The sequence below is a fragment of the Psittacula echo genome (genome assembly GCF_963264785.1).
Source record: "Psittacula echo genome assembly, chromosome: 17".
NCBI classification, from domain to species: domain Eukaryota; kingdom Metazoa; phylum Chordata; class Aves; order Psittaciformes; family Psittacidae; genus Psittacula; species Psittacula echo.
Genome location: NC_137753.1, coordinates 3,863,774 through 3,887,127, shown reverse-complemented (window position 1 = coordinate 3,887,127; position 23,354 = coordinate 3,863,774). Strand labels below are relative to the sequence as shown.

Here is a 23,354-nt window from a genome sequence, read left to right as displayed (position 1 = left end):
CTGAGGGGTAATTGAATCACCTCTATTTGTGCAAGGAACAAGCAAATTGAGAAGACACAGGCCTGGCCCCACAGAAGTTGTATGTGCGTAACTCCTATGAAAATTGATGGGAATTAGGCACCAAAATGTCTTCTGAGATCTGGGACAAACAAAAAGCCCCATCTTGCTAACAGTAAAGTCAGCAGTTTTGCCATTGAGTTAAATAGCTGCAAGAATAAGGTTTTAGTACAAACACAGCTAGATGCCTGGGGAACCCAAAGAAGGAGAAAGTGAAGTAGTTACAACTTTGACCTTAGAGTGCTGACAGCACTGTTTCTTCACTTTCATTTTAACATACAAACATAGAGTAGTAGGCTCTAGAGTCATGGCTGTGGCTGCTGATGGCAGCCTACATCCTTAGTGCCAATAAAATAAATAGAGATGTAAGGTGCAACAGAGCAGCACACACTCCAACAGAGAGCAAAAAGAAACATCACACATACAATGCAGTATTTTTCATCACACAAACTGGAATTGCCCACTGATCCACACACAGACTTCAGGGATGATCCCCCACTAAGACAAAGAAAACTGGGAGGCCACTTACTTTACTGTAGAGACTGTTCCAGTTGTGATGGAGTCTGTCTTGGAAAAGGTCGATTTCAGGTACTCAGGAGTGCTGAATGGCAATGAGACGGACTGCTCTGGTCCAGCCACAGGAGTGCTGCTGGGGGTACTGGTGAGGGGAGCAGGGGCCAGGCTGGGTGTTGGAGCTTTTACTGGAGTAAGCTTCTGAATGTTCCTCACATCATACTTGGAAGGCCGGCCTACCTTGCCTGTCTTGAAGGCGATGGCTCCTCCCATATCTGGGCTTCCTTCTCCAGGCTTGAAAAGGTGCAAGTACTTGACGTTTTCTAGGTCATACTTGGAGGCCTTCTTGTAAGTGTTGCCATTTTGTGGCCTGATGCTCTCACCTGTCTTCAGCTTCTGAATGAAGAAGTCATATTTGGAGGCCCGTGACATGAGGCCCTGCATCTGGGAACTGCTGGGAGAGGGCAGCGGCAGGATGGTGGCTTTGGTCTCCGTCAGCATGGAGGCATCTGCACCTGGCACCCGAATGGGCTGTGCCAGCACTGAGGAAGTTTCTTTGCCCAGCTTGGAGCCCAACTCCTCAGATTTGGCCAAGTGCATGGGCCAAGAGAGCTGCTCTCCAGCTTTCAGTTTGCGGATGTACTCCTCATACTTGGAGAAGCGGGCCCGTTTGCTCATGGCATCTTCACCAGGGAGAGAGGCAGCAGTCGCAGGGGCCTCTGAGGTAGCAGCGTTCAGCTTGTCAAAGCTGATCTTGCGAGCCAGCTCATCCCGCATGTTCTGGTCATCGTAGCCGAACATGCCCAGGAACTCATTCATGGTGGTGGCCGCATAATCTCGCAGCGATGAAGCTTCTCCTGCAGAGAACCAAAGTAAGAGAGTCATACAAGGCACTGATATTTCTTCTCCTCCTATGCTAGCAGTAGTAGCAGGGAGGGGGAGCAAGGGGAGAGGGGAACATGATCTACTGACGTTTGGCTCACTTGTTAGGTTTTACGACTCTTAAATTAATTTGTTTAAAAAAAAAAAAAAGTAATTAATACTGGGGTAAAATAAAAAGAGTTCATCAATGCCAGGAAAATCAATTTCCTAAATGTTCTAGCCGATGGCTTTTCAGTACATTAAACAAAGTTTCATAAATGTCTCTGCACTCTTGCCTTGGCCTAATATGAAGAAAAAGTAATTTTACTGGAAGTGAGACCAATGCCAATATGCCGAGGTTTGTACAATTCTGTCCTTGTGTGTGTTTGTATATGGAAGGAGGTGCACAGAAGATAGATGGCAGAACATCTGCGTGTGCGGGGGGGGGGCAGAAACGTGAGATATGCTATGTGTGCTGGTGAACAGCAGGGCTGAGAGCAGGCTGGACAGCACGGTGTGAGATGGATAAGGGAGACAGGGCAAGACAGTGTATGGGGTAGAGCAGGAGAAGGGCAGAACAGAAAAGCGCAGAGTAGAGAAGGAGAGCAGTAGAGATGCAGACAAATTAAGGTGAGTGAAGAGCAGCAAAGGCTACATGCATGAGAAGCTTGGCAAGGAGTGGAGAAGAGAAGGCAAGACAAAGAGAAAGGACAGCTCCCCATTGCTGCTGAAGTCCTTCCCTTCCCTGACAATTTTGTCAGAGCTCTTCCTTCTCAATCCCAACAGCTGGAGAGCTACTGGTCTCCACATAAAAAGGGGACACAGTTCAGTGAAGCCTGTGGTAACCTACAGGCAGGTTCCCAAAGAAACCAGGAACAACTTCCAGTAAGGGAAAAGTCCACACAGGTGCAAAATAGGTATGGAACAGTCTTCTCTCCATCCAGGTTTGGACTGAGGACAGAAAGAGATGTTGCCCTGATGTGGACTACAGAGAGTGGGAGAAAGTCTGTTCTCTGGAGCCTGGGTTGGGAAGGGGCAGGAAGGGGTTAGTCTACCTAAACATGATCACAGGGAGGAAGAATGAGCAAAAGCTGTCCTTTGGGTCTCTCCCTCCCTTCCTCCCTTCCCTACTCCCTCAGGCAGTTTCACAGGCCACCAGGAGGGGAAGAACACACATCTGGAGGTCACCCAATATCAGTGTAAAGGAGGAAATAAAGATTACTCTGACGTGCCAGCTTGGACTCATTTAGGCTTCAGTCTGACATAGCGCTCCTCCTCCTCTCCCTCTCACTTTCTCCTGCAGCGTAAAGATTTACTGTGTGCAGGAGTCCTTCAAACCTCCCTCGTCATCTTTTCCAATCACTCACTCTAGCTCTCATGGGCAAGCACACCCCTTTACAAGGAGCCAACACAAGCAGATACACTAGCAGCAGAATGGAGGTCCTGGGCACTAGGTCCTGCTCAAACCAAATCAACACTGCCTTGATACATAGTGGAAAAGGAAGGTACCAAGGCATAGCCACAGAATAGGTGAGCAGATCCAAAGCATAAAAATGGAGCCCTAGGATTTGGAGGATTTGACAGCCAATGATGCCATACACAGAGGCATGCACATACACGAGAGCATTTCCATACACACAAGACCCACTCAATGAGCAAAAGTTCAGCTTCCACAAATCAGTTTCCACAGGACAATACAGAGGAAAAGACTGCCTGTACTGGGCACTAAGATGGGCAAGACCATAAAGGTCACACTCTCATTTCATGCCTGGTAGAACTGTGTTCAGGTGGCAGAAGTGCTGCAGTATTAGTTCCTTATGTACACGGCAAGTTAGAAAGGCAATGCAAAGAATATGCCTGAAGCAGGACAAAGACACACTTGCTAAGTGATGGGACCTGGTTTAACCCCAGATGACCTTCCAGTTCTGGGCACTTAGGCCCAGCATCCTGGATGGGATTTTGGGATGCCTGACTTCAGAATAAACACCCTCCTAGTTACAGGATGGGTGACAATGCCCCTGCACTGTCTGGCTCAGGTTGTAGCTTTCTGTAGCACAACCTCATGGGTCACTACTAATCTTAAAGTATGTTAAATGCAGATTCATGCCCCACAGTGTCCAGTAACAAGACTTGCCAGCAGAAAAACACTAGGAAAGGCTGTCTTACTCCATCCTCACAGGTAGGATCATTTCACCTGTGCTTCCCCACTTGACCCTCTCCTGTGGCCCTTCCAACACCTTACCAAAGCCATCAACTTTATCTTTCACACACAGACATATTAAATAATTTCATCTTGCCTTAAAGCAGTTCTCCTTTTTACCTCTTTTTCTCTCTTTACCTCCATTTCAGTGTAACCCTATGGCCCAACAAAAGTGATTAAACTCACGAAATCCCTACTGAGTCTAACACTTCCTTGTTTCTGTTAAATCTGCTTTCCCTTGTTCTGCTTTTCCTTTCTTTTTGGACCTGTAAAACAATCCCTTAGCTTCCTTCACAATCTCCTGACTTCCAAGTGCTGCACAGAAAAGCTCTTGCCAGCCTGTGCCAAACTGCAATGGCAGGAAAAATACCACAGAGAAGATCTGATAAGAAATTAAACTGTTAAGTGTGATTTTTACTAGCCTTAACAGCTGCCCTGAAACCCAGCCAATGGGTACCTTTCTTTGGTACCCATGTGCCTTGACCTCAACTGGTGCAAACAATTGAATGCAAAACCTAAGATTAAAGGAAAGGGGGAGTGTTCAGACCTTTTTTTTGAGCTTTGCAAAGCCTGAGCATGAGTTCAGGATTCACTATCCTGGATTTAATCCTCTCACTCCTGCCAAAACACCTTGCATTCTGCTTTTCCTTTGTGCAAATTCGGCTGCAGATGATCACAATACCCTCCCTGATCAACTGCTGCTCAGTCCTACCGCATCCACATTTGAGCCAGTTCCCACTACTCACTACCCACCGAGTGCACCTTCACTCATCTCAGCACAAGCCCACCAACACACCCCCTAAAGCCAAGACAACCTTCACTTATTTGCATCTAACCAGAAGTCTAGAGGCTCTTCTAGTGGAGGCACTTTAAGAGAGGGAGCTCTCTCACCACAGAGATGGTATGAGACCCAGTCAACTCATTCCACATATACTTTCCAAACAACAGCAAAGGGGTAATTATTATTACCTAGTTAATAGAAAACGCTCCTCATACCCATGTGCAGACAAAAGTTAAGCAAGACACTGGCTGGGAAACAAATGCCAGTGAGAAGCGCAAAGCCATGGAGCCACAGGAAGCATTGCCTCTGAGTTTTCTCTCCCCTCCCTGCACTGCATTTTTCTCTCCTTTTCTCTGTGATAATAAAAGGGCTCCCTCTCCCCTTGCCGCTGCTCTCCATTTGTGGGCATTGCCAAAGAGCACAGATCTGTGTGTCTCAGAGCAGCTATCGTATCACAAAGGATCCGAAGCTAGCTAAAAAGGGGCTAAAAATAGCCTGCAGCAGCACACTATATATGGAAGGAAAAGCAAAACAGCCCAAATGGAGTGCAAGGTCTGGATACTGGGGGATGGGACATCCCAGCCAGGGCTCTGTCCTTTACTCTGCTTGGGAGGGAAAACACGTAGACATGGGGACTATAGAAACTGGCAGTCATCATGCATGTTCTCCCAAGTGGAGTCTCCCCAGGAAATTATGAAGAGAAACCCTCACCTTGTCAAAAACAGGGCCAATATTCCCTTTCTAAGACACTTAGCCAACAGGCTAAGAAAAGAAAGAAGCACTTTGACAGCTTGTACAGGGGAAAGCTTCTGGTGACTACTTTAGCCCACTGTGTAACAGAGTAAAGAACATGGGACTGTATAGGAAAATCTCCCTGGGTATGTGTGCGTCAGTGAGATTGTGGAAAGGGATCTCTGTCACAGACTGTACTGGGAAACCTAAACGCTATATATAAATGTGTGTAGAGAAGCATGGGTCGATCAGTGGGCAGGAGAGGTGCGTGAATGAATGAAGAAACATATCTGCATGTCCAGATCAGCTTCTGACAACCATCTGCTGATAGACAACAGCTTTGTGACTCCTGAACGTGTTTCCTAGCTGTACCAGAGAGGGAGGCACATAAGACAAGACTGAGCACCAACTCATAGTCCCTTCTTTCCAGAGGGCTCAGAAAAAGGAACAGCGATGGCCATACATGCATGTCCTCCATCTTGTTTCAAAGCAGGAGGATTTAACAGCATAGACCAAGTCTCTGCAAACTCCTATCTCATGCACAACAAGCTTCACTGTCTCACCCTGACAAAGGTGGCAGGAGTTTGGCAGTAGACTACAGAAAGGCATTAACAGTAGCTGAAATCCCATAAAGCAGGCTGTGTGAGTACACACCAGGACTCCAGGAAGCAGGAACCCTTCAGCCCCATATAATCAGGACTACTTTCCCTACAGACCAAGAAAGCCAGTCAGATGTAGGAACTGGTTTCCTGTGAGGCTCTTGCTTTTCACCCAAGTTTCCAGCTGATCAAAGAGATATGGGTTCAATTTTAAGTGCTGTTGAGCACTGCCAGCTCTGTATCCTCTATGTCCTCAGGGGGAGCACAGGCATTCAGAACCCTCAAAACCACATTCCTGCAATGACTCCCCTGAAGCCGCATTGACCAGGAGGGAAGAGCTGTATTCCTCTCCTCTGATCCGCCTGCCTCCTGTGACACCCCCAGTTCCCAGGAAAAAAACCCTCCTTTTTGGTATAGGCAGTTCCAGATCTCACTGGAATAAACTGGTCTGAGAGGACCCAGTGATGAACAGCTTAAAATCCATTTTCTGGAACACTGACAGAAAAAGGCAGAAGAGGCAAAGAACTCTGTCCTTTCCAAAGCAAGGGATGTTTCAGTTTGTGCTTTCCAGGGAAATGTTGTGAACGACATTTACAACAGGGTTCTTGAAACAGACGCTCAAGACCTAGCAGCACGTCTGTTTGCAAGTCAAATCCCATGGGGCTGTATATGTAAACTGGACGCCGCATGTGCCATTGCCTGCCTTAAACATAAATGAGCCTGCAGCCCCCCATGAGCGCTTATGCACTTTTGCATAATCCTTTGACAATACAGCCCTACAAAGGCATTTTACTGAGAACCCTTACCCCAGTGCGAACCCTCAGTTCCTTTGATTTTCCCCAGTTTGGTAACATATTTTTTATATTTAAGTTTCCCTCCTTTTAGTTTTCGTAGCAAATAAAAGCTGTAAATGGGGTGGGGGGATTAAAACAAACTAAAAACAGAGTCCAGGCACAATCACCTTGTGTCTGGGAACGACAAGGGCTTTCCTATCAAAGGAAACTGAAGGTCACACTTTTCCTCATTGATCTTGCAATGTTTGTTAATTACTCTGTCACTGATGTGGCGAAGGATAATTAAACAGCTCTGTTTATATCTTATATGCATAATTATGTGCGCTGCCACTGAACTCGTGAAGACTAGAGAATGTGCCTCTCCAGAAGGGGAACGGACAGACGGCGATGAGCTTCGGCTGCATTATTAACAGGAGGAGGAAAACATGCGCGCACACAAAAGGAGGAAAGTTTGATGGATTCACAAAGTGCTGAGATCACGGGAGGGGTGCATGCAGGTGGAGCAGATTAGGAGGAGATCTTTCTATTACAGATTCAACCCAGCTGAGTGACAAATCGGGGAGGGAGCTGCTCTGACTTAATGGAGAGAATTCAATTTACCCTAAGCCTTTACCGAAGCTTAGCTTACTCATACACACCCCAAAATCAATCTGGGGGGAACCTGGCTATCAGAAAGCCTGAGAGGAATTCATCTGGGGCTTTTCCCAACATTTCTAGCTGAATTCAGTTTTAGAATCATAAAATGGTTTGTGTTGAAGGGAGCTTAGAGCTCATCCAGTTCCAACCCCTGCCACGGGCAGGGACACCTTCCACTAGAGCAGGTTGCTCCAAGCCCCTGTGTCCAACCTGGCCTTGAACACTGCCAGGGATGGGGCAGCCACAGCTTCTCTGAGCACCCTCACAGGGAATGAACCACAAAAATAAGGTAGAAACTATCTGAAAATCAACACACAGAGAGCCCGCAGAGAACACCCTGCAGCTGCACCCAGGCTGGCACCCCAGACCGAAGAAATAGGGATGTAAAGGTTTGGACCCCACAGTTTTACCAGTTCCAGCCCGAGCTGCCTCAGGAAAGAGGCACTGCCATGGCGGGCAGCAGCCCCTCAGTGCGAGATGAGGGAACACCCGGCAGCAAAAAGGGATCGTGACGGGTTATGTGCTGGACTGCTCCCTTACAGCTTCCTATTTATGCCCAGAAGGGGCCTGGTAGGCAACCAGGATCAGTGATGAGGGCACGCAGTGCCTGAGGGCAACGAGCTCCGAGCTCGCTGACACCACAGCGCCCAGAACCTGAGGGCGGCAGCCGGGGCTCAGCAGGATCCACACGGGATGTGCTGCTCCCTTGGTCCTGCCGTGCCATGGCTCAGCCTCCCCCCGCGAGTCCGGTCCAGTCCAATCCCATCCCACCCTTTCCCCATGGAAAGCCGCCACGCACCGGCCGCCTCCCGCCGCTCCTTCCAGAACCTGGTCCCGGCCGCACGCGCCCGCCTTCTCAGGTGCGGCCCCGCGCCGCAGCGCCCCCTGTCGCCCAGAGCCCCCCGCCCTGGCAGCACCACAAGGCCGCTGTGTCCCCCCCCCCGCCATGAGCACAGTCCACAGCGATCTCCATCCACATGGTGTGAAGGTGTCTACAGGAGCAGATCTAACCTACCAAGGGATGTAGGATCGCTTTTCCTACATCCACCCTCACCAATGCCCCTCTTGGGAAGGGGAGGCTGGAGCAGAAGCAAACTCAGCATGGTCCCAAAAGCAGAATGCCAGGACTCTGCCAGGGGATCGAGGCTTCACCCTCCTCCTCGGCTGCCTGATGCAGACAGCATCTACATGGACACAGCAATGGCTTTGTCTGTCCCACAGATAACACAACCCTGGAGCTGGAGGAGGAAGGGGCAGAGGACTCACCTGAGGCAGTTCCTCCCCCCAGCTTGGAGCCCGTCTCGCCACTGGAGGACCGGTAGGCATCGTCCTTCAAGGCTGGCCCATCTGAATCCCTGTCATCCAAGAAGTTGCCATCCTGCGAGCTCCTCAGAGCATCCGCCTCATCCCCGTTATCTTCCTCGTCGCTGCAGCCCTTGGGCTGCACCATGTAAACCCCTTCGGGGGGCACCTCCGCGCTCTCCTTACATTCCTTGCCCTCCGCTCGCCCCAGCAAGGGCTCCTCATTGTATTCCCCGTTCACCCACTTCTCAATCACCTCCCTCCTTTTGTCCTCCTCGATCTTCTGCACGCGGCTGAGTCCATCTGAGAACTCCGACCCCAGCTCCTTGGTCCCGGGCTGAGGCAGGTCCTTGTTGCTGCTCTCCCGCTGCGGGCCCTTGTCTGCCCGTGCCTGTTCGGCTCCCCCGTGGTCGAAGACGACCTGGCGGCTCAGCTTGGCACAGATGGCATTTAGCTTCAGGCCGCCTTTGCGCTTGGCAGCCATTGTGGGTTTTCCTGGGGCTGCGTCAGTGCATATAGTTCTTTCAGCTGGAAAGAGAGAGGGGAAAGAAGCAGAGAAGGGCATTAGTGGGATCAGACAACTTGAACCCAAACAGCAAATGGCTGGTCCCAGCCCAACAGGGCTTCAAGCATGGCCAGTGTCATCCTCTGAGACGTGGGACTGCCGTCTCTTTCCTAAGCTCTGAGTGGAAGCCCAGCCAGGAGAGCCCAGTGAGGGGCATGTTCTGAACCTTCTACTACTAAAAGATGCCTCAAGAAAGAGGCACGTATTTATGCTGGGACTGAACAGGGCTCAAAAGGCACCAAACATCTCAGGCAGGTGAACAAGGCAGGGACCAGCCTTTGCTCCTGGTTCAGGCAGGGTATGAGCGCTGGTAAAAGCCTGGCTTGCTCTCCCTTCAGACCACAGCACCACCCGCTTTTAGGTCCCCAGCTCCATCCCAGATGTGCTGGCTGCCAAAACCACACCAGCCACAACTGCACCCAACCACATGCAGCAGGGAAAACAGCTTCCCAAGCCTAAGCCAGGGGTGGTGAGGAACTCCCTGAATGGAGTTTGCACATAATCTCAGAGAAGAGAACCAGTATGCACCAGAAAGAACCAGTACCGAGGCCATGAACCCCTCTAAGTCCATGCACTGGAGCACCAGACTGGTGTGCAGTGGTATGGGAGAAAATCGGGTTGGTATGATTTGATCAGGCTCCTTTGCCTGCTCTCACACAGGAAATTCTGCTCTCACACTTCCCAGCACAATCAGCTAATTAGTGTGGGTTTGTTATTTTAATGTAGTTTATTCATATGTGACAGCTAGTAAAGGAGGGGTAAGAGAAAGTGGGGGGAGAAAGAAGGTAAGGTCTTAACTTCAAGGTCACGCAGAATCTTGAACTAAATGGTTCCTATCAGAGTCACTTGCATAATTATTGTACCAACAATTAGCAAGATTCACTTGCAAATAAAAGCAAAAAACTGATTCTAAAGCAGCTGTGTTGTCTCATTCCCCTCTTTATTTATGACACCTCTGACAGGCACCCAGACTAAGAAGGGTTAAAGGTCCCAAGGCAAGAAACGTGCACACAGCCGGGCTCTTCCCCAGCACACAGTGTCGCTACACTTGCCACTACCACTGCATTGGAGTTACTGTTGGGACACTGCTGGAGGTCCCTCCAAAACCTCCTCTTGGACTTCTACCTCGTGCTGACAGAGCAGCCAGAGAGCAAACAGAAACCGTCTGCAGACCTCGAGAGGTGAGAACGGGTTCCTCCACTGCACCCGCGTCCCTCGTGGCAGCTCAGCCCGCACCTCCCTGTCACCAGCACAGAGGTGCTGCTCCAGAGAAGCACAGTGAGATTAATCAGACCCCCTACAATGCATCCAGAAGCCATCATGACAGCCCCTAATCCCATAACATGACAGCCCAATACAAACAGACTGAAACTTTAGACCTGCTGTCCAAGAGCCAGAGAGTGGCTGCTTAGCATAAACTCCTGACAGCTTCAGACACGCTTCCCTGTCAAGGTTTGCAAGAAAAATACCCCCCCAACAAAGTTATCAGCCCCACACACAAACAGAGGCAAAAAAACTCCTCTGCTTTCCAAATGCCCACCCCCCCGGCACTAACACCCATGTACAATCATGCTTTCACAAAGAGAAAGCACACGTTGCCCCAAACACATACCTCCCCACCTAGAGATCAGAGCTGTTCAAGAGCTGTGTGTATGTGCTGGCACGCTCCACGAGTGCAGTCATACACGTACGGGTTAAAAAGCCCCATCTCCCCAAAAATACATTCCCGTACGTTTCCCCACGCATTCCCCTTTCACACATTCCCCCCGCACACGCACGCAGTCCTCACGCATACAGATGGGCACCGGCAGACGCCCATCAAGCTGCAAAAGTCTCTGTGTGCTGGCACCTTCCCTTCCCATCACATTCCCACTCTATTTAGGGCAGAAAGTGAAGGCCGATCCTATGTGCAACTGGTACCACAGAGGGAATCTCGGGAGGCTGCTGTGAGCTCCAACTGGAGCCCAGCCAGGACACCTACAGCTCCCGCCTGTATGCTCGGGCGAAGGGCCAGCGGAGCCTCGGTGGCTGCGGGTGGGTAGGACGGTGCCTCCGCACGGTGCCCAGGGTGTGTGCCCATGGTTGGGGAATGGGGTCAGCATTGAACCGCTCTGAGCTCTGCCTGGTGATTCCCCATTCCCACCATCCCCAGCCCTGCTGAACGGGTGAGCTCAGCACCGCTCGCAGCTGGAGATAACTGGGAGGCAGACACGCGGCAGCCCAAATCCCCGCTGCCCTCCCCCTTTCTGCAGTGAGGGCAGGTCCCATTATTCTGGTCTGGAGGTGAGCAGCCAAGTGTGTGCACCAGCCGGCAAATGAATATATAAATATTTATTCAAAGGAAGAGAGGAACAGACGTTCCCGAGGCTGCACTTGCCGCGTACGCAGCAACTCCAGAGAGCCTGCAACTTGTCTTCCGTCCCTGTTCCTGCCTCCTGCCATCTCACACACCCTGGATTTGCCCCTCTGCCTCCCCAGCTTCTGCCCCCCCCAGCTCCTGCCTTTCCCCCCTACATCTTTCCTGTCCCTTCTCCAGTGTTTGGGACTTTTTTTGGAGCACTGCAATTCTGCTCTTTAACACTTTGGGAATCTTTTCCTGAAGTTTAAGTTAAATGTGAAGCAAGTTCTGAAAACATACCTGTTCCCTGATCTATAAAACTAACCTCCCAGAGACCTTCCAGAGGTGGGATATGCTCTGCAGTACCAGGGCTCTCTGGTATCTCCATCCCACCTATGCACATGTGGCTGCAGGAAAGCAGAACTCCCCGCTTCTGTCAACCAACTCTCCAAAGCCTGGGCACATCATTTTATCCTTCCATTGCCTTATTTCCTTGTCTATGGAATAGGAGGAACATCACCTATATCTACTTATATCAACATTTCTGTTTCCCTCCTTTAGCCTATCAATTTCAAAAGCAGAAGGGAAAGAGACAATTTCAAATGCTTTCACCTTACAAAGGGATGCTAGAGAGGGAACCAGAGCACCTGAGTTTGGTTCACTCGGGCAGACGGTGAGGAATTGAGCTGCTGAATGAAGGACCCCTGTATCTACCCAGGGTTGGGATTGCTGAACCCCTAAAGCCAGGCATAGGCTCCCTGCCCCCGGGCTGAGCTCCCCACCTCACATCACCCTGCGTCTCCATTGCACTGTTTAAAGATTCCAGGCTAAGTAAACATCCCCCTTCATTTTCTTCGTCTAAATAGAAATGTTTTGATTCCGCATCAATCTGAGGAAGCCGTTTATAACCTGAGCCTGTCACACGGACTTTTCATCTCTGCCCAGGACAAACTCTCCCACATGCTCTATTTACACTGAGCGCTTCCTCTGAAAACAATGCCACCGGGAGTTTACTCCATTCGCCCCCTCCCCACACCCTGCGAGGGGACACCGGCTCCCTCTGCTCCGCACCCAGCCCCGTGGCATCTCGAGAGCAAACCTCCCTTAGAAGAACAGCTACAGCTTGTCACAACCAGGCCTGGCAAGGAGCAGGACAAAAGCCACCTCACCGTTCTGCTGCCTTGTCCCCCTTGAAGTGCTCACAAGCCCAGCTCTGTCCCCACTGCCCCTCTTTCCCCTGCACCCCCTGTGCTGCAGTGCCCTGTGTGCAGCCCCGGGCTCTCTCCTTCCATGCAGTGCCTGAAGCAGCACCTCCTCTGCCATGAACTCCACAGTGGGGAGCTTCCACGGTGGGCACGGCTTAGCTCTGCTTCCCCCCAAGGGAGAAGAGTGGCTGAGGGAGGCACAGCATGTGTGGAAATGAACGGCTTTGCAGCATGGACAGAAATAGGGCATCCTGGACAAGGGGCAAACGCTGCTGTGAAGACAAGGTCTGGCTTTGCAGGAAAAGGAAAAGACAACCAAAGTCTGGCTTTGGCTTGGGCTCAGTGAAGACACACAGCCTGGCAGAGGTGGGAAAGGGTCCTGGCTGCAAAATAGGGGCATGTGGGAGCTGGATGAACCAGCCTGCATGGTGGAGGAGAAGGGGCCCTGGCTGTGTGCAGGAGCTCAGTGGTGTGGGAAGAGCTGGGGGTACAGGCGGGACCTCGATGGATGGGGATGGGGCTGAGGAGGGGCAGAAGAGGAGGGGAAGGAGAAGAGGGGCAGGAGGGCCGGTGCTGCAGGGAGAGGGGTGCTGGCTGGGGAGGGCCAGCGCACTGTCACTTCAGAGGGCCGGGTACGTTGAACAGATGGAGCTTTCATATTCCTATTGAAGAGTTTTAAGCCCAGCTGAGCAGCTCCGTTCAAGAGGGAGGTCCCAGTGCCAGCTTTCCAGGAGCTGCAAGCTCTCATTCGATTAATTATTAACAGTATTATTTGGGGCGGGGAGGGGGAGGAAGCAGGGCTGACATGCTGCACAGTCCTTTTCTCTTTTAACCACTCTGGTGCAAGCTTGACTGGAGAGACTCCAGTCTGACCGGGAGCCCCAGACAGGGAGGGCAGCACGGCTCACTGGGTGAGGATGCTCCTAGAGCCCCTTTACACTTGAGCCAAAGGTTTGGAGCTTAGGACAGAGCCAAATCTTCACAGCAGAAGGCTGATGGGGCATTGGGCTTCCCTGGAGCAAGGCCCTGGTTGTGCCCAGCCACACGCCAGGAGAAGGCAGGGAATGCAGCCAAACACTCAGCCCCTTCCAGAAAACATTTCCATTCCAGCACAAAACCTTGTGCATTATCCCAGACAGGGCCAGGGCAAAGGCAAAGGCAGCAAGAGCCCGGGTATGGCCCACAATGCGTGAGAGTGGATTTAGTGTGTATTTTCCCCTCTTCATTTTATCAATAAAACATTTTATTGCTTTTAGCCCAGGAAATGACCTTGGATTAGCGGATGCCGTCTCTTCTGGCTGACCTTGGGGAGTTCACAAAGGCTCTTTAACAACCTCCTCTGCCCTGCAACCATGGATCCCGCCTGTGCACGTCTGCGTGAAGCCGGGGAAGCCCTCGGTGCGAGAGTCGGACCTGACAGGCTCCAGCTCAGCAACGGCCAAGGAGGAGAAGGAGAATCAAAGACGTGGGAGGAGAAATGAAGCGAGCAGCCAGGGTGTCCTTACACACTCCCTGCTTCCCCAAAGCCCTCAGGGATCTCCCCACACACCCCGTGCGTAAACGGTGGAGGAAAAGCCGGGCACTCTGCTCTCATGCTCATGTCAGAGTGCAGCCTGCCTGCATTTAGCACTGCTTGACCTTCCCCTGCCTGCCACACTGACACCTCCAGCCACACAAGAGGCCACTTTGCTCCCTATTTCCAGCTCCCACAGCCTGACCCAAAGGAGCAGAGACCAGTACCAGTTCCCTTCAGCCTGTCCTGCTTCCCTTTGCTCAGCCTTCTCAGCCGCAGAGTTAAGCTGTGATTTTCCGGTGACGGTGAGGGGCAGCCTACAGACACTGGGCAGGGAATGACAGAAGATATCCTGAGAGGAGGGGAAGCACCGGGCTGCTGCTGGGGCTTCTCCAGGAGAAGAGCTCATGAACACAGGAAGCCCCCCCTTCCCCTCAACAGAAAATAGCCACATCATCTCTGAATGGTGTGTATTTTCAGCGCAGAAGTGTAATTACAGAAGGAGGGAAAGGGACAGGAGAAACCGAGAGGAATTTTCCTCCTCAAGGGAACAAACTACAAGCAAAGAGGGCTCTAAGCCAGAGTGAGGTCCCTGCACAGCGCAGGGTAAAGCCTGCAAGGGTGCTGCAGCAAAGAGCCCATCCTTGCTGCCTTGCTGTGCTAACACAAGCCTCACCCCGCATCCCCCTGCAGTGTCCCCTAGTACAGGGCACAGAGGGTCCCCATCTCCTCCAGCAGACACCCCCAACTCTTCTTGTGCCTCATGCAGAGGGAACCCCTCCTGGTGTCACGGCCAGGGCGGCTTTGCCCTCCCCGGACCGTGCTCCCAGCCCCCAGGTGCCCGTTTCCTCCAGCCTCGTCCTCCTGAAGAGCGAGCCCTAAAGTGTTAACGGCGATTGGTGAAATGGCACAGCAGATTGCTACAATAAATAATTTACTGATATTTATAAATATTCAAATCAGCAGGCTTCAGAAATTGAAAGGGGGGGGCTGAGCTGACGGGGAGGAGGGGTGCTTAGGGAGGGGAGGGGGGGGCTGACATTAATTCCCAGGCTCTCCAGATTCATTTGAGAACTGTTTCTCATTTCAAACAAATATTAAATCTTTTGGTGTCAAGCCTCCAAAATAAAATATCAAACAGAAAGTCCCTACCCTGCTGGTGGCTGACGCCTTGTCTGCTGTGACACTGGGTGCCTGTGGCCCTGTCCCCGCTGTGGGAACAACCACAGCCTGCACTGGCGAGGTGCCTGTGTGAGAGCAGAAGGTCACCCAGCCGTACCTGTAACACAGCCCACTGCACCACCAACCATCATCCGAGACAGGAATTCCCATTAACACCACCTAGAAGACCTTGCCTTCATCTTTCAGGGGATTCTCTAAATCCCATTAGGAAGAAAGGGCTGAACAGCAGAGCAATGAAAGTGGAGCCACGACTCCTGATCCACCATGGGAACATGGCCTGGCAGTAAACACGAAGCAGGGGGTCAGGGCTCCTGACTTTCACTCTTGCTCTGGAAAGGAATTTGGTTTTAGAGACTGAAGCTGGAGGTTAAAAGCCAGGAGCGCTGGCTTCCAGCCTGGTTTCCAGCCGTGATGTAACCATCAGTCTCCCCAGGTTTCCATGCCTTAGTTTCCCCAAGCAGAGGAGGAGGAATGAGGATGATTACCCACCCTGTGGGCTGGATGTTTACTCAGTGCTTTGAGACCTCCATCAGCACTCTGTCACTGTGCTGCATTCTTACTGAGCCTTTTCCACCTCTCAGCATCCTGCTGACCCCTTAGATGGCCAAGGGAGATGATCCTGTGTCCTCCCCTGGACCACCCCATTGGTAACGCCAAGCTCCAGCATGGGATGAATTTCCCTTAGATGAGTAATGGCTTTTCTAATGCACGGGCAGGCTGTCAGCTTCCCTACTCCCAGTGTTTTATGGGTTTAACTGAACGGCTCTGAACTCCCTAGTAAGAAATAAAGTTATCCCTCAGCGTCCCTTCTAAACATTTCACTCAGTGCAAACGGTGTTTAAGAAAAATGAGGACATATTTCTTCTTAAGGATGCAGTATCCCCCTTCAGAGGCCTAATTTATGCCATATATCACTGGCCAGGGAGAGAAAGGCAGCACAGACCTCACACTAGGAGTGAGCTGGCCCTAGCACAGCTCAGGCACAGCCTCTCCTGCTGCAATGGTGCAACGGGCTGCAACTCAAAGTCCTCCCAGAGTCCGCAGAGTCCCCGCTGGAGAGCAGAGCCCGGCTGCAGGCAGCAGAGCAGGACGGACACCGGCACTGCGCCTCCTCCGCTGCCGCAGCGGCATCTCCCACCTCAGACCCCTCCCCTCTGCACCACCCCAGCCTGCACGGCCCCCGTCCTGCTCACCCTGCCCCACGACAGCCTCCACGCTGCCTCCTCACCTGCCGCTGACCTGCTCTGCTGCCGCTCCACCAGCTCTTCACAGGCATTTGGCACAGCTGGTGGGGAAAGTGCTTCAACTGCGAGCAAGGACAGCACTAATCCTTCTTCACAGCTCTTTAGTAACGCACGTCTGAACCTTTTCCTGAGCAGATCGCAAAAATGATCCTAAACGTGCTTTGATCTTGTCCACCCCTCCTTGCTCTGAGAGCCGCCAAGGCTCTGCTGCTCACCACCAAGTGCCCAGACAAAGCTCCTTGCCTCTGCCCTTCCCTTGCCTTGCTCTGCACTGACATACCCTGACCCTCCAAAGGACAAGAAATAAGCCCCTCTTTCTGCATAGCAGCAAGACAGGGAACTTCCAGAATTAACGAAAGGAGCAGAATGGAAAGAAGAGGGGAAAAAAGCAAGTAATGGGAGTCAGGAACTTTGGTTCTCCTCCCTGCTCTGCTATGAACCCACTTCTTTTCTTTGGGCAAATAACATCACCCAGGCTCCCATTCTGCCCTTAACCTGCTGGATCTCAGCAGATGGTCAAAGGTTTCTTGCCCAACTTAGCAGGCCCAGTTATCTTGTTTGCAATTTTAAGTGCTACTGCAATTCAAGTCACAGCAGAGGAGAAGCAGTGATTCAGGATCGTTTGAAGCTCAAAAGCTCCTTGTGTCCCACTGCCAATTTTCTAGTTCATCTGTCAATACAGGATAAGATGTTTCAATAGCTTCCTCCTCTTGGTCCCATGAAAACCTGCTCTCAGAGCTCTAGCCTAATGCAGTGAGCAAGGTCTCGCTGTTCCTTGGGAGCCTTCTGTTTTCAGTCTTTCCTTTCAGATAACATAAAGCCAAGAGGATTGGCTTCTCTGATCCAGTTTCTCCTCCTTGCCCTATTTATTTATTTATTATTAATTCTTTTAGTCCAGTTAAAAGGTTTACTATCCAGAGGAGCCTAAGTGGCCTCACTCAGCCTAAGTAACTCTATAAATCAAGCAGAACTGCTAACATCTACATCACAATCCTGCCATCAATCTCCCCACAGGTTGTGAAGAAAACCAAGGGGAAAGACGCAAAAGGGAGAGTGAAGAGTGATAGCTCATCACCATCGGGTCCCTGCAGGCTGGCTGTGGCCCTTGGAAAACTCCCTATGAAGCCAGACATGTTGTCAGGGCAACTAAATGCAAACATAATGCCTAACTTCACCTCCTGTAGACACACATGCACGCTGCAGGTGCTGTGCCAGGGGTACAGGGTGGATGCAGACAGAGGGAGGGAAGAGGTGGTGGAGAGCAAAGAGGGCTGGGAAAGCCTCTGGAGCAGGTTCCGCTATGGGATCCAGCTCCCAAGGAATGAAGAGGAGGCCAAGACATGAGCCTCTTTGAAATGCTGCACAAACCCCTTTGTAAATGCTGAAGGAGATGGGGCAGTGAAACATCGAAGTGATAAAGAGAGAACCAGACTTAGCTGTAAGCACTGACATTGGGGAATTAAAAGGGCCTGGGAGAGACAATGTGTTTCTAAAATGAGAGTTTCAGAAGGGAATTGCTCAAAGTTTCATCAGTTCCTCTTGGTGACTATCTTTAATAAGAATCCAAACCCACCATGACCCAAGTCAGTGGAGAGGAGCTCCCTGGCTTCAGGCTGGGCTCAGAGTAATCCTTAATCAAGGGCAGGGGTTAAGTGAGCCACCTCCTAAACAAGGGTCCCTCCAAACCCTGGCTGTAGCTGGTAGGTGGTTTAAGAGCAATTTGCAATCCCTTTCAGCACTATTAAGCTCAGACCCAACAAAGAATGCAGACTCCTAATTAATTGCAGTGGGAAGTCAGGAGCTAAATGGGAGTTGGGAGCCTGAATGCTTGTTGCATCACTAAGAAACACAGGGCCAGGAAAAGTTCATTATTGTGGTCTTTCAAGGTCCTGCAAAGTAAATCAGTGTGTTAGCCCACATGAGGGAAATGAGACCTCAGCAAGAGCTGCATGACAGAGGGCAAACTTCAGCATCTTAGCCTTGCAGCTTGTTTTACATCCTCCCCACAGCCCTCAACCGCTGCCTGAGCTGTATGCAAGCAGGTAAAATGCTCTGGGCTTGGTATGCAGAGGGGACACTCAGATTTCTTAGAGGTTTCTATGAACCCCAAGTGGGGCTGGGAGTCTTTCTGGAACCCAAAGAGCATCCATCACATGCAGCACTGGGAGTTCAGGGGCTCTTTAATCCCTGGAAATGCCTGGCACCTGCAAATACTGTGCAACATAGTTGGGAGGAACACTTGTCCATCCTGTTTGTGTGGAAAAGGCTCACAGGCTGGCCAGAGGAGAGCTGAGCTCTGGTGTGAAAGCAGTGGGACATCCCTGAGCTTGTCAACTCAGCAGTCCTGGCAGAGCTGCATGGGAGGGACACTCACCCCTCACTTCCCAGTGCTCACACCGCACCAGTTCTCTGTCCTGCCTTTTGCTGCTCTTTCTTCTGGTCATTAAGGCTCATGTTCTCACCTCTCGTGTCCTGAGCCCATCCATGCACTAGCACTAACAGTGAACACACACATGTACAAATATGAGGCCGTGCAGGAGGCAGAGGCATACATGACCCAGCACACACACAAACTGCATGTCTGCGCACATGCTCATGGAACAGCCTGCATACAGAACACATGCTAATGCACGCGAACATCCATGTACCTGTGCCTGCACAAGTATTACACCCGCACACCATGGTACACCCGGGTGTACAGTGACTGCACCTCCCCAGAAGCGCATACTCGCAGGCATTCAGCTCTGCTCAGCCCCAAATGCACCGAGCACCCACAGACACACAGCCCACATGCAGACACGCACAGGCAGAGCACCCTGCATGCACTCACACTCACACACACGCTTTCAGCTCAAGCCCGCGTGCCAGGAGCGGTTTATTCTGCAGCTTGGAATGAGGAGACAGTGGGCTCCCAGCCGGACACTGCAGCCAGGCTCGGCAGCAGGGACAGACACGCTCCCCATCCCACCACAGAGCCCCTCTTTACCCCCAGCCCAGCTGCACCTCACACCTTAAGGCAAAAAGAGCATCGGTGAGTGTCTCATTGGAGCTGGCATCCCAGCGGAGTGTGTGTGCCGGGCAGGGGATCTCTCCCTCTCTTCCACTCGCATCTTTTCATGAACTCTATTTCTCTTTCCTTTCTGAAAACAACTGAGCTGTAAATACTGTTTAACCTTCTTCCCCCGTTCCCCCCTCCCCTCCGCACTATAAAAACACAAATATGCCATAACTCAGCTGGCTCAGCCGCCGCGCCTCCAACATGCCCTGCTCCAGGCCTCTCAGGAAGGTCATAACAAACGACTTTCCGATTCAGTGCTCCTGAAATAATTTTGTGTATTAAAACCTGAATCTGCACTTTCTGGACCGAAAGCCTCTCTTAATTATGGCAAGCGTCCTTGGGATGGACAGTGATCCTTCACCACGGCACCGCTAACCAACCGGAGAGGCTCCGGCTCCCCACCACCTCCTCCTCCTCTCACTGCCCCCTCCCACCGCCACCCAGCCCACGGCCCCCTCCCCTTGCTCCCTCACCCCCCCGCCTTCCCTTTGCCCAATCTGTTTTCAAAGTGTGTCTGTCCTTTATTAAATTGTTTTCTTTTCCACATTATCAGTTGCCATGGAGACCTCATCTCTCGGATTATTTGAATTTCATTATATCTATTGATTTGGGAGCATTTCATCTTTTTTATTGTTTTTCTGTCAATTTTCAAAACGAATAACCATCTAATTTGCGTCAGTGCTGATTATGTTTGTCCCTCAATAGAGGTCGGCAGCTGCGTCGGGGAAACAAATCAATGGGAAACCATCATAAACCTCCCCAGTACAATCTCCAGGATATGTGGGTGACATTCCACGCCTGCGAGAAACACTCATCATATCCAAACTTCTTTCTTTCTTTTTCTTTTTGCTTCTCCCCTCTCTTGTTTTTTTGCTGTTATTCCCCCCTCGTAGCCGGCTCCGCTGGCCACTGGCGGCTCACACTTAAAACCCTATTTATTTTACACACATCCATGGACAATTTTGGACACATCGCATTTGCAGACAGGGAGGGGACACGGGTGAGAAGAGGGGGAAGAAAGAAGGGAAGAAAAGGATGAGGAGGGATAGGAAAAAAAAAAGAGGAAAAGTGGATCGGGATTGCAAATTGCTTACTATTTTTTTTTTTTTAATAATTTATGCAATTTTAAGCATTTATGTATAAATTTTTTAATAAGCCACCCTGGAGCAAAATAGCCATTAACATCCCGACGTCCTTCTGTCCAATGGGCTCGTGTGCAGGATCAATTTCCGAGAGTACTTTCCCTTTTTTTTATGACATGATAAAATGCTTTTAAAGCAACTTCCACAAATATGGAAATTTTTTTCCCCTCCTCTTTTTTTTTTTTTTCTTTCCCTTTTTTTTTTATAACAGCCTCCACTTATTCACCAGGGAGAGCGGGAGTGAGTGAGTGTGTGTGTGTGTGTGTGTGTGTGTGCTGGGGAGGGCAGTTGGCAGAAGGATAGACCCAGCCCTAACTGGAACGGACCTGCCTGTCCTTCTAACAAGGGCATAAACTTTCATTAGCGATGCACACAGTCAAAGGCAATTTAGGGAAACGCGCTGTACAGAAAAGGAAAACCTCAGCGGTTTTTATCCAGTGGCTCCTTGGCTTCGTCCAGGGGGCTCTATCCTTGAGCTCAGCTTGTGCTCTCCAACCAAAGTGACCCCAGCGGCCATGAAGAGGGGCACAGAGGGGACAGGGGGATGCGGCTCTGGGGTTGGTGGTGCCCCGCAGCTGGTCTAGAGCAGCCAGTCAATGTTAATGTCTTGCTGGAACCCACCTACAAAGGCCCAGAGCTATCAGTTGCTCTGCCCACTGCAGAGCTTCGCCCCACCAACGGGCTGGTCCTCCCCAAGGTCTCTATTTTGGGTTTCTGCACACTGACAAGTAGCCTGCAGTGCCCGATGCCCCTTTGGGGCATTAGTTACAAGCTGGCTCTGCCCAGACCCGACAGATGTGTCGCTGCTGCTCCTGCTTCCACAGGGTATATAGACTGGTTATTTTTGCAGCTGGGACATGTTCAGCCTCACATAAGAACCTGGAAAATGCCATTCCTAAAGGGACTGGCCCCGTGAGCAGGCGCAGCTCCGTGGAGGAGGGACATGAGCACACACGGCTGAAATGGCCAATACAAGGGGCTTGGTGGGGTCTGGAATCCCAACCACACACTGGAAATGAAACAAAACTATTTCTCCAGCTAGCAGTTCCCTTGGCCCTCTGTCTTTGGGGCTTATGCACCCTGAGCCAGATACATACTGTACGAGCCCAAGCGTGGGAAGTCCCTGTGCTTGTTCCTATGATTCGCTTCAACATGAAGCCCTGATGCTGGTTCTTCTACAAGAGCAGATTTCTTTACCTTTTTGTATGCCACACTTCCCGAGATAACACAGACCTGCGAATTTAATCCTACTGACAGCAGGCTCTCGTGCTACTGATACCTTACACAGACCCCAGCATGCTCCCAGCCTGCGCAGCCCTGGTTGCAGGCTCACCCCATCCACAGCCTGCCCCGTGTGGGATGTCTGTGGGTATCTGAATGAAAGCAGAGGGGAAAATGATATATAGAAAATAAAGAACCAAGGGGCAAGCCAATGCTCAGCTGGAAAAACACAAAGTGCCGAGAACAGCAAACCCAATCAATAACAATCACAACCCAGCAGCGGGCCAGGAAAGCGTGAACTGTTTTGGCCTGCTCCCTGCATGCTCCCCCACTGGGGAAACACAGTCCCTGGGGGTCCATGATTCCATCCCCTCCCACTCCACCCTGCATTCGCCCTCATCAAAAAGCTTTATAGAATGCAAGTCCCCCAGGCTTGTTTTGGTCAGAAAATCAGCAAAGAGAAGAGAGGATCTCTGGATGAAGGAACAGGATTCCTGGCAACGAGCTGGCACCCAAGCAAGGTTGTTACTGCTATGAAACACTGCTTCCAGCAAGAGCTCCTTACACCCCACATCCCTCCAACCACCCCTCCAAAGTTCTGTGCTGCCCAGGGGACTGGCACTGCCTAGGACCAGTGTGGGGAGGGGGAAACATGGAACCTGTCAGGAAAAAGCGGGGAGATCTCCCATCTCCAGGTCTAGCATCACTCCTCAGGATAGATTTGAGGGATTTCACTGTAGCAGCAGAGAGGTCAGCAGGAGTTGAAGGTTTTCAGATCATATATATCACTCTATATGGTGTTGTCTATAGTGAGTGCTAAACATAGCCGCACCAAACCTGGAGGTGACTTGAGTGCTGTGGTGCAGGGACATCCGCCACTGCACAGGCACCCTCCACTACCTCAAAGCAATACAGATGTCAGCAGCCACAACCCAAACACAAGGATGCCTGTGAACCCTCCATCCATCCAGTCGAGAGTATGAGCCAGGTTCTCCCTCTTCCTTTCCCCCCTCTCATAACCAGAATGGTTCCTCCTTTTGAGTGGTGACCAGTCAAAGTAAGGAAAATTCTAGCTTTAAGGTCCACTTGTCCATGGGATGTTGGACCCTCTTATCTATGGCACACCAGCATCTGCTTCAGCATAGCTACTTAACAGCTTCAGCAGTGGAAGAAGCTCTGAATAGAAGGGGAAAGTCTCTTGTGTGGGTCAGAATAATTAGACTGAGCTCAAATTGGCTTTAGGCATCTGCTGCTGCCTCTGAGCAAAATCAAGCCATGTTGCTTTCATCAGCATCTCTCTGCTGTTAGCCTTACCCTGCAGAACAGAGGGGACCACATACTGCCTGGTGTAGGGCATCTCTGGGAACAAGACTTGCTCCAGCAGAAGCCATAAAACCTCCTTATCCAGCTC

The 23,354-nt window shown here is 51.1% G+C and overlaps 1 protein-coding gene across 1 annotated transcript in view; it reads right to left on the bottom strand.

Annotated features, from left to right (window-relative positions):
• Positions 1 to 23,354, bottom strand: part of CASZ1 (castor zinc finger 1) — a gene marked incomplete at both ends in the record, with an annotated part of 87,606 nt that overhangs the window by 37,666 nt on the left and 26,586 nt on the right. Inside the window, 2 exons of the mRNA XM_080631271.1 lie at positions 587 to 1,427; positions 8,440 to 9,003. Coding sequence (XP_080487397.1) covers positions 587 to 1,427; positions 8,440 to 9,003 — 1,405 coding nt within the window. The remainder of the gene's footprint in view (positions 1 to 586; positions 1,428 to 8,439; positions 9,004 to 23,354) is intronic.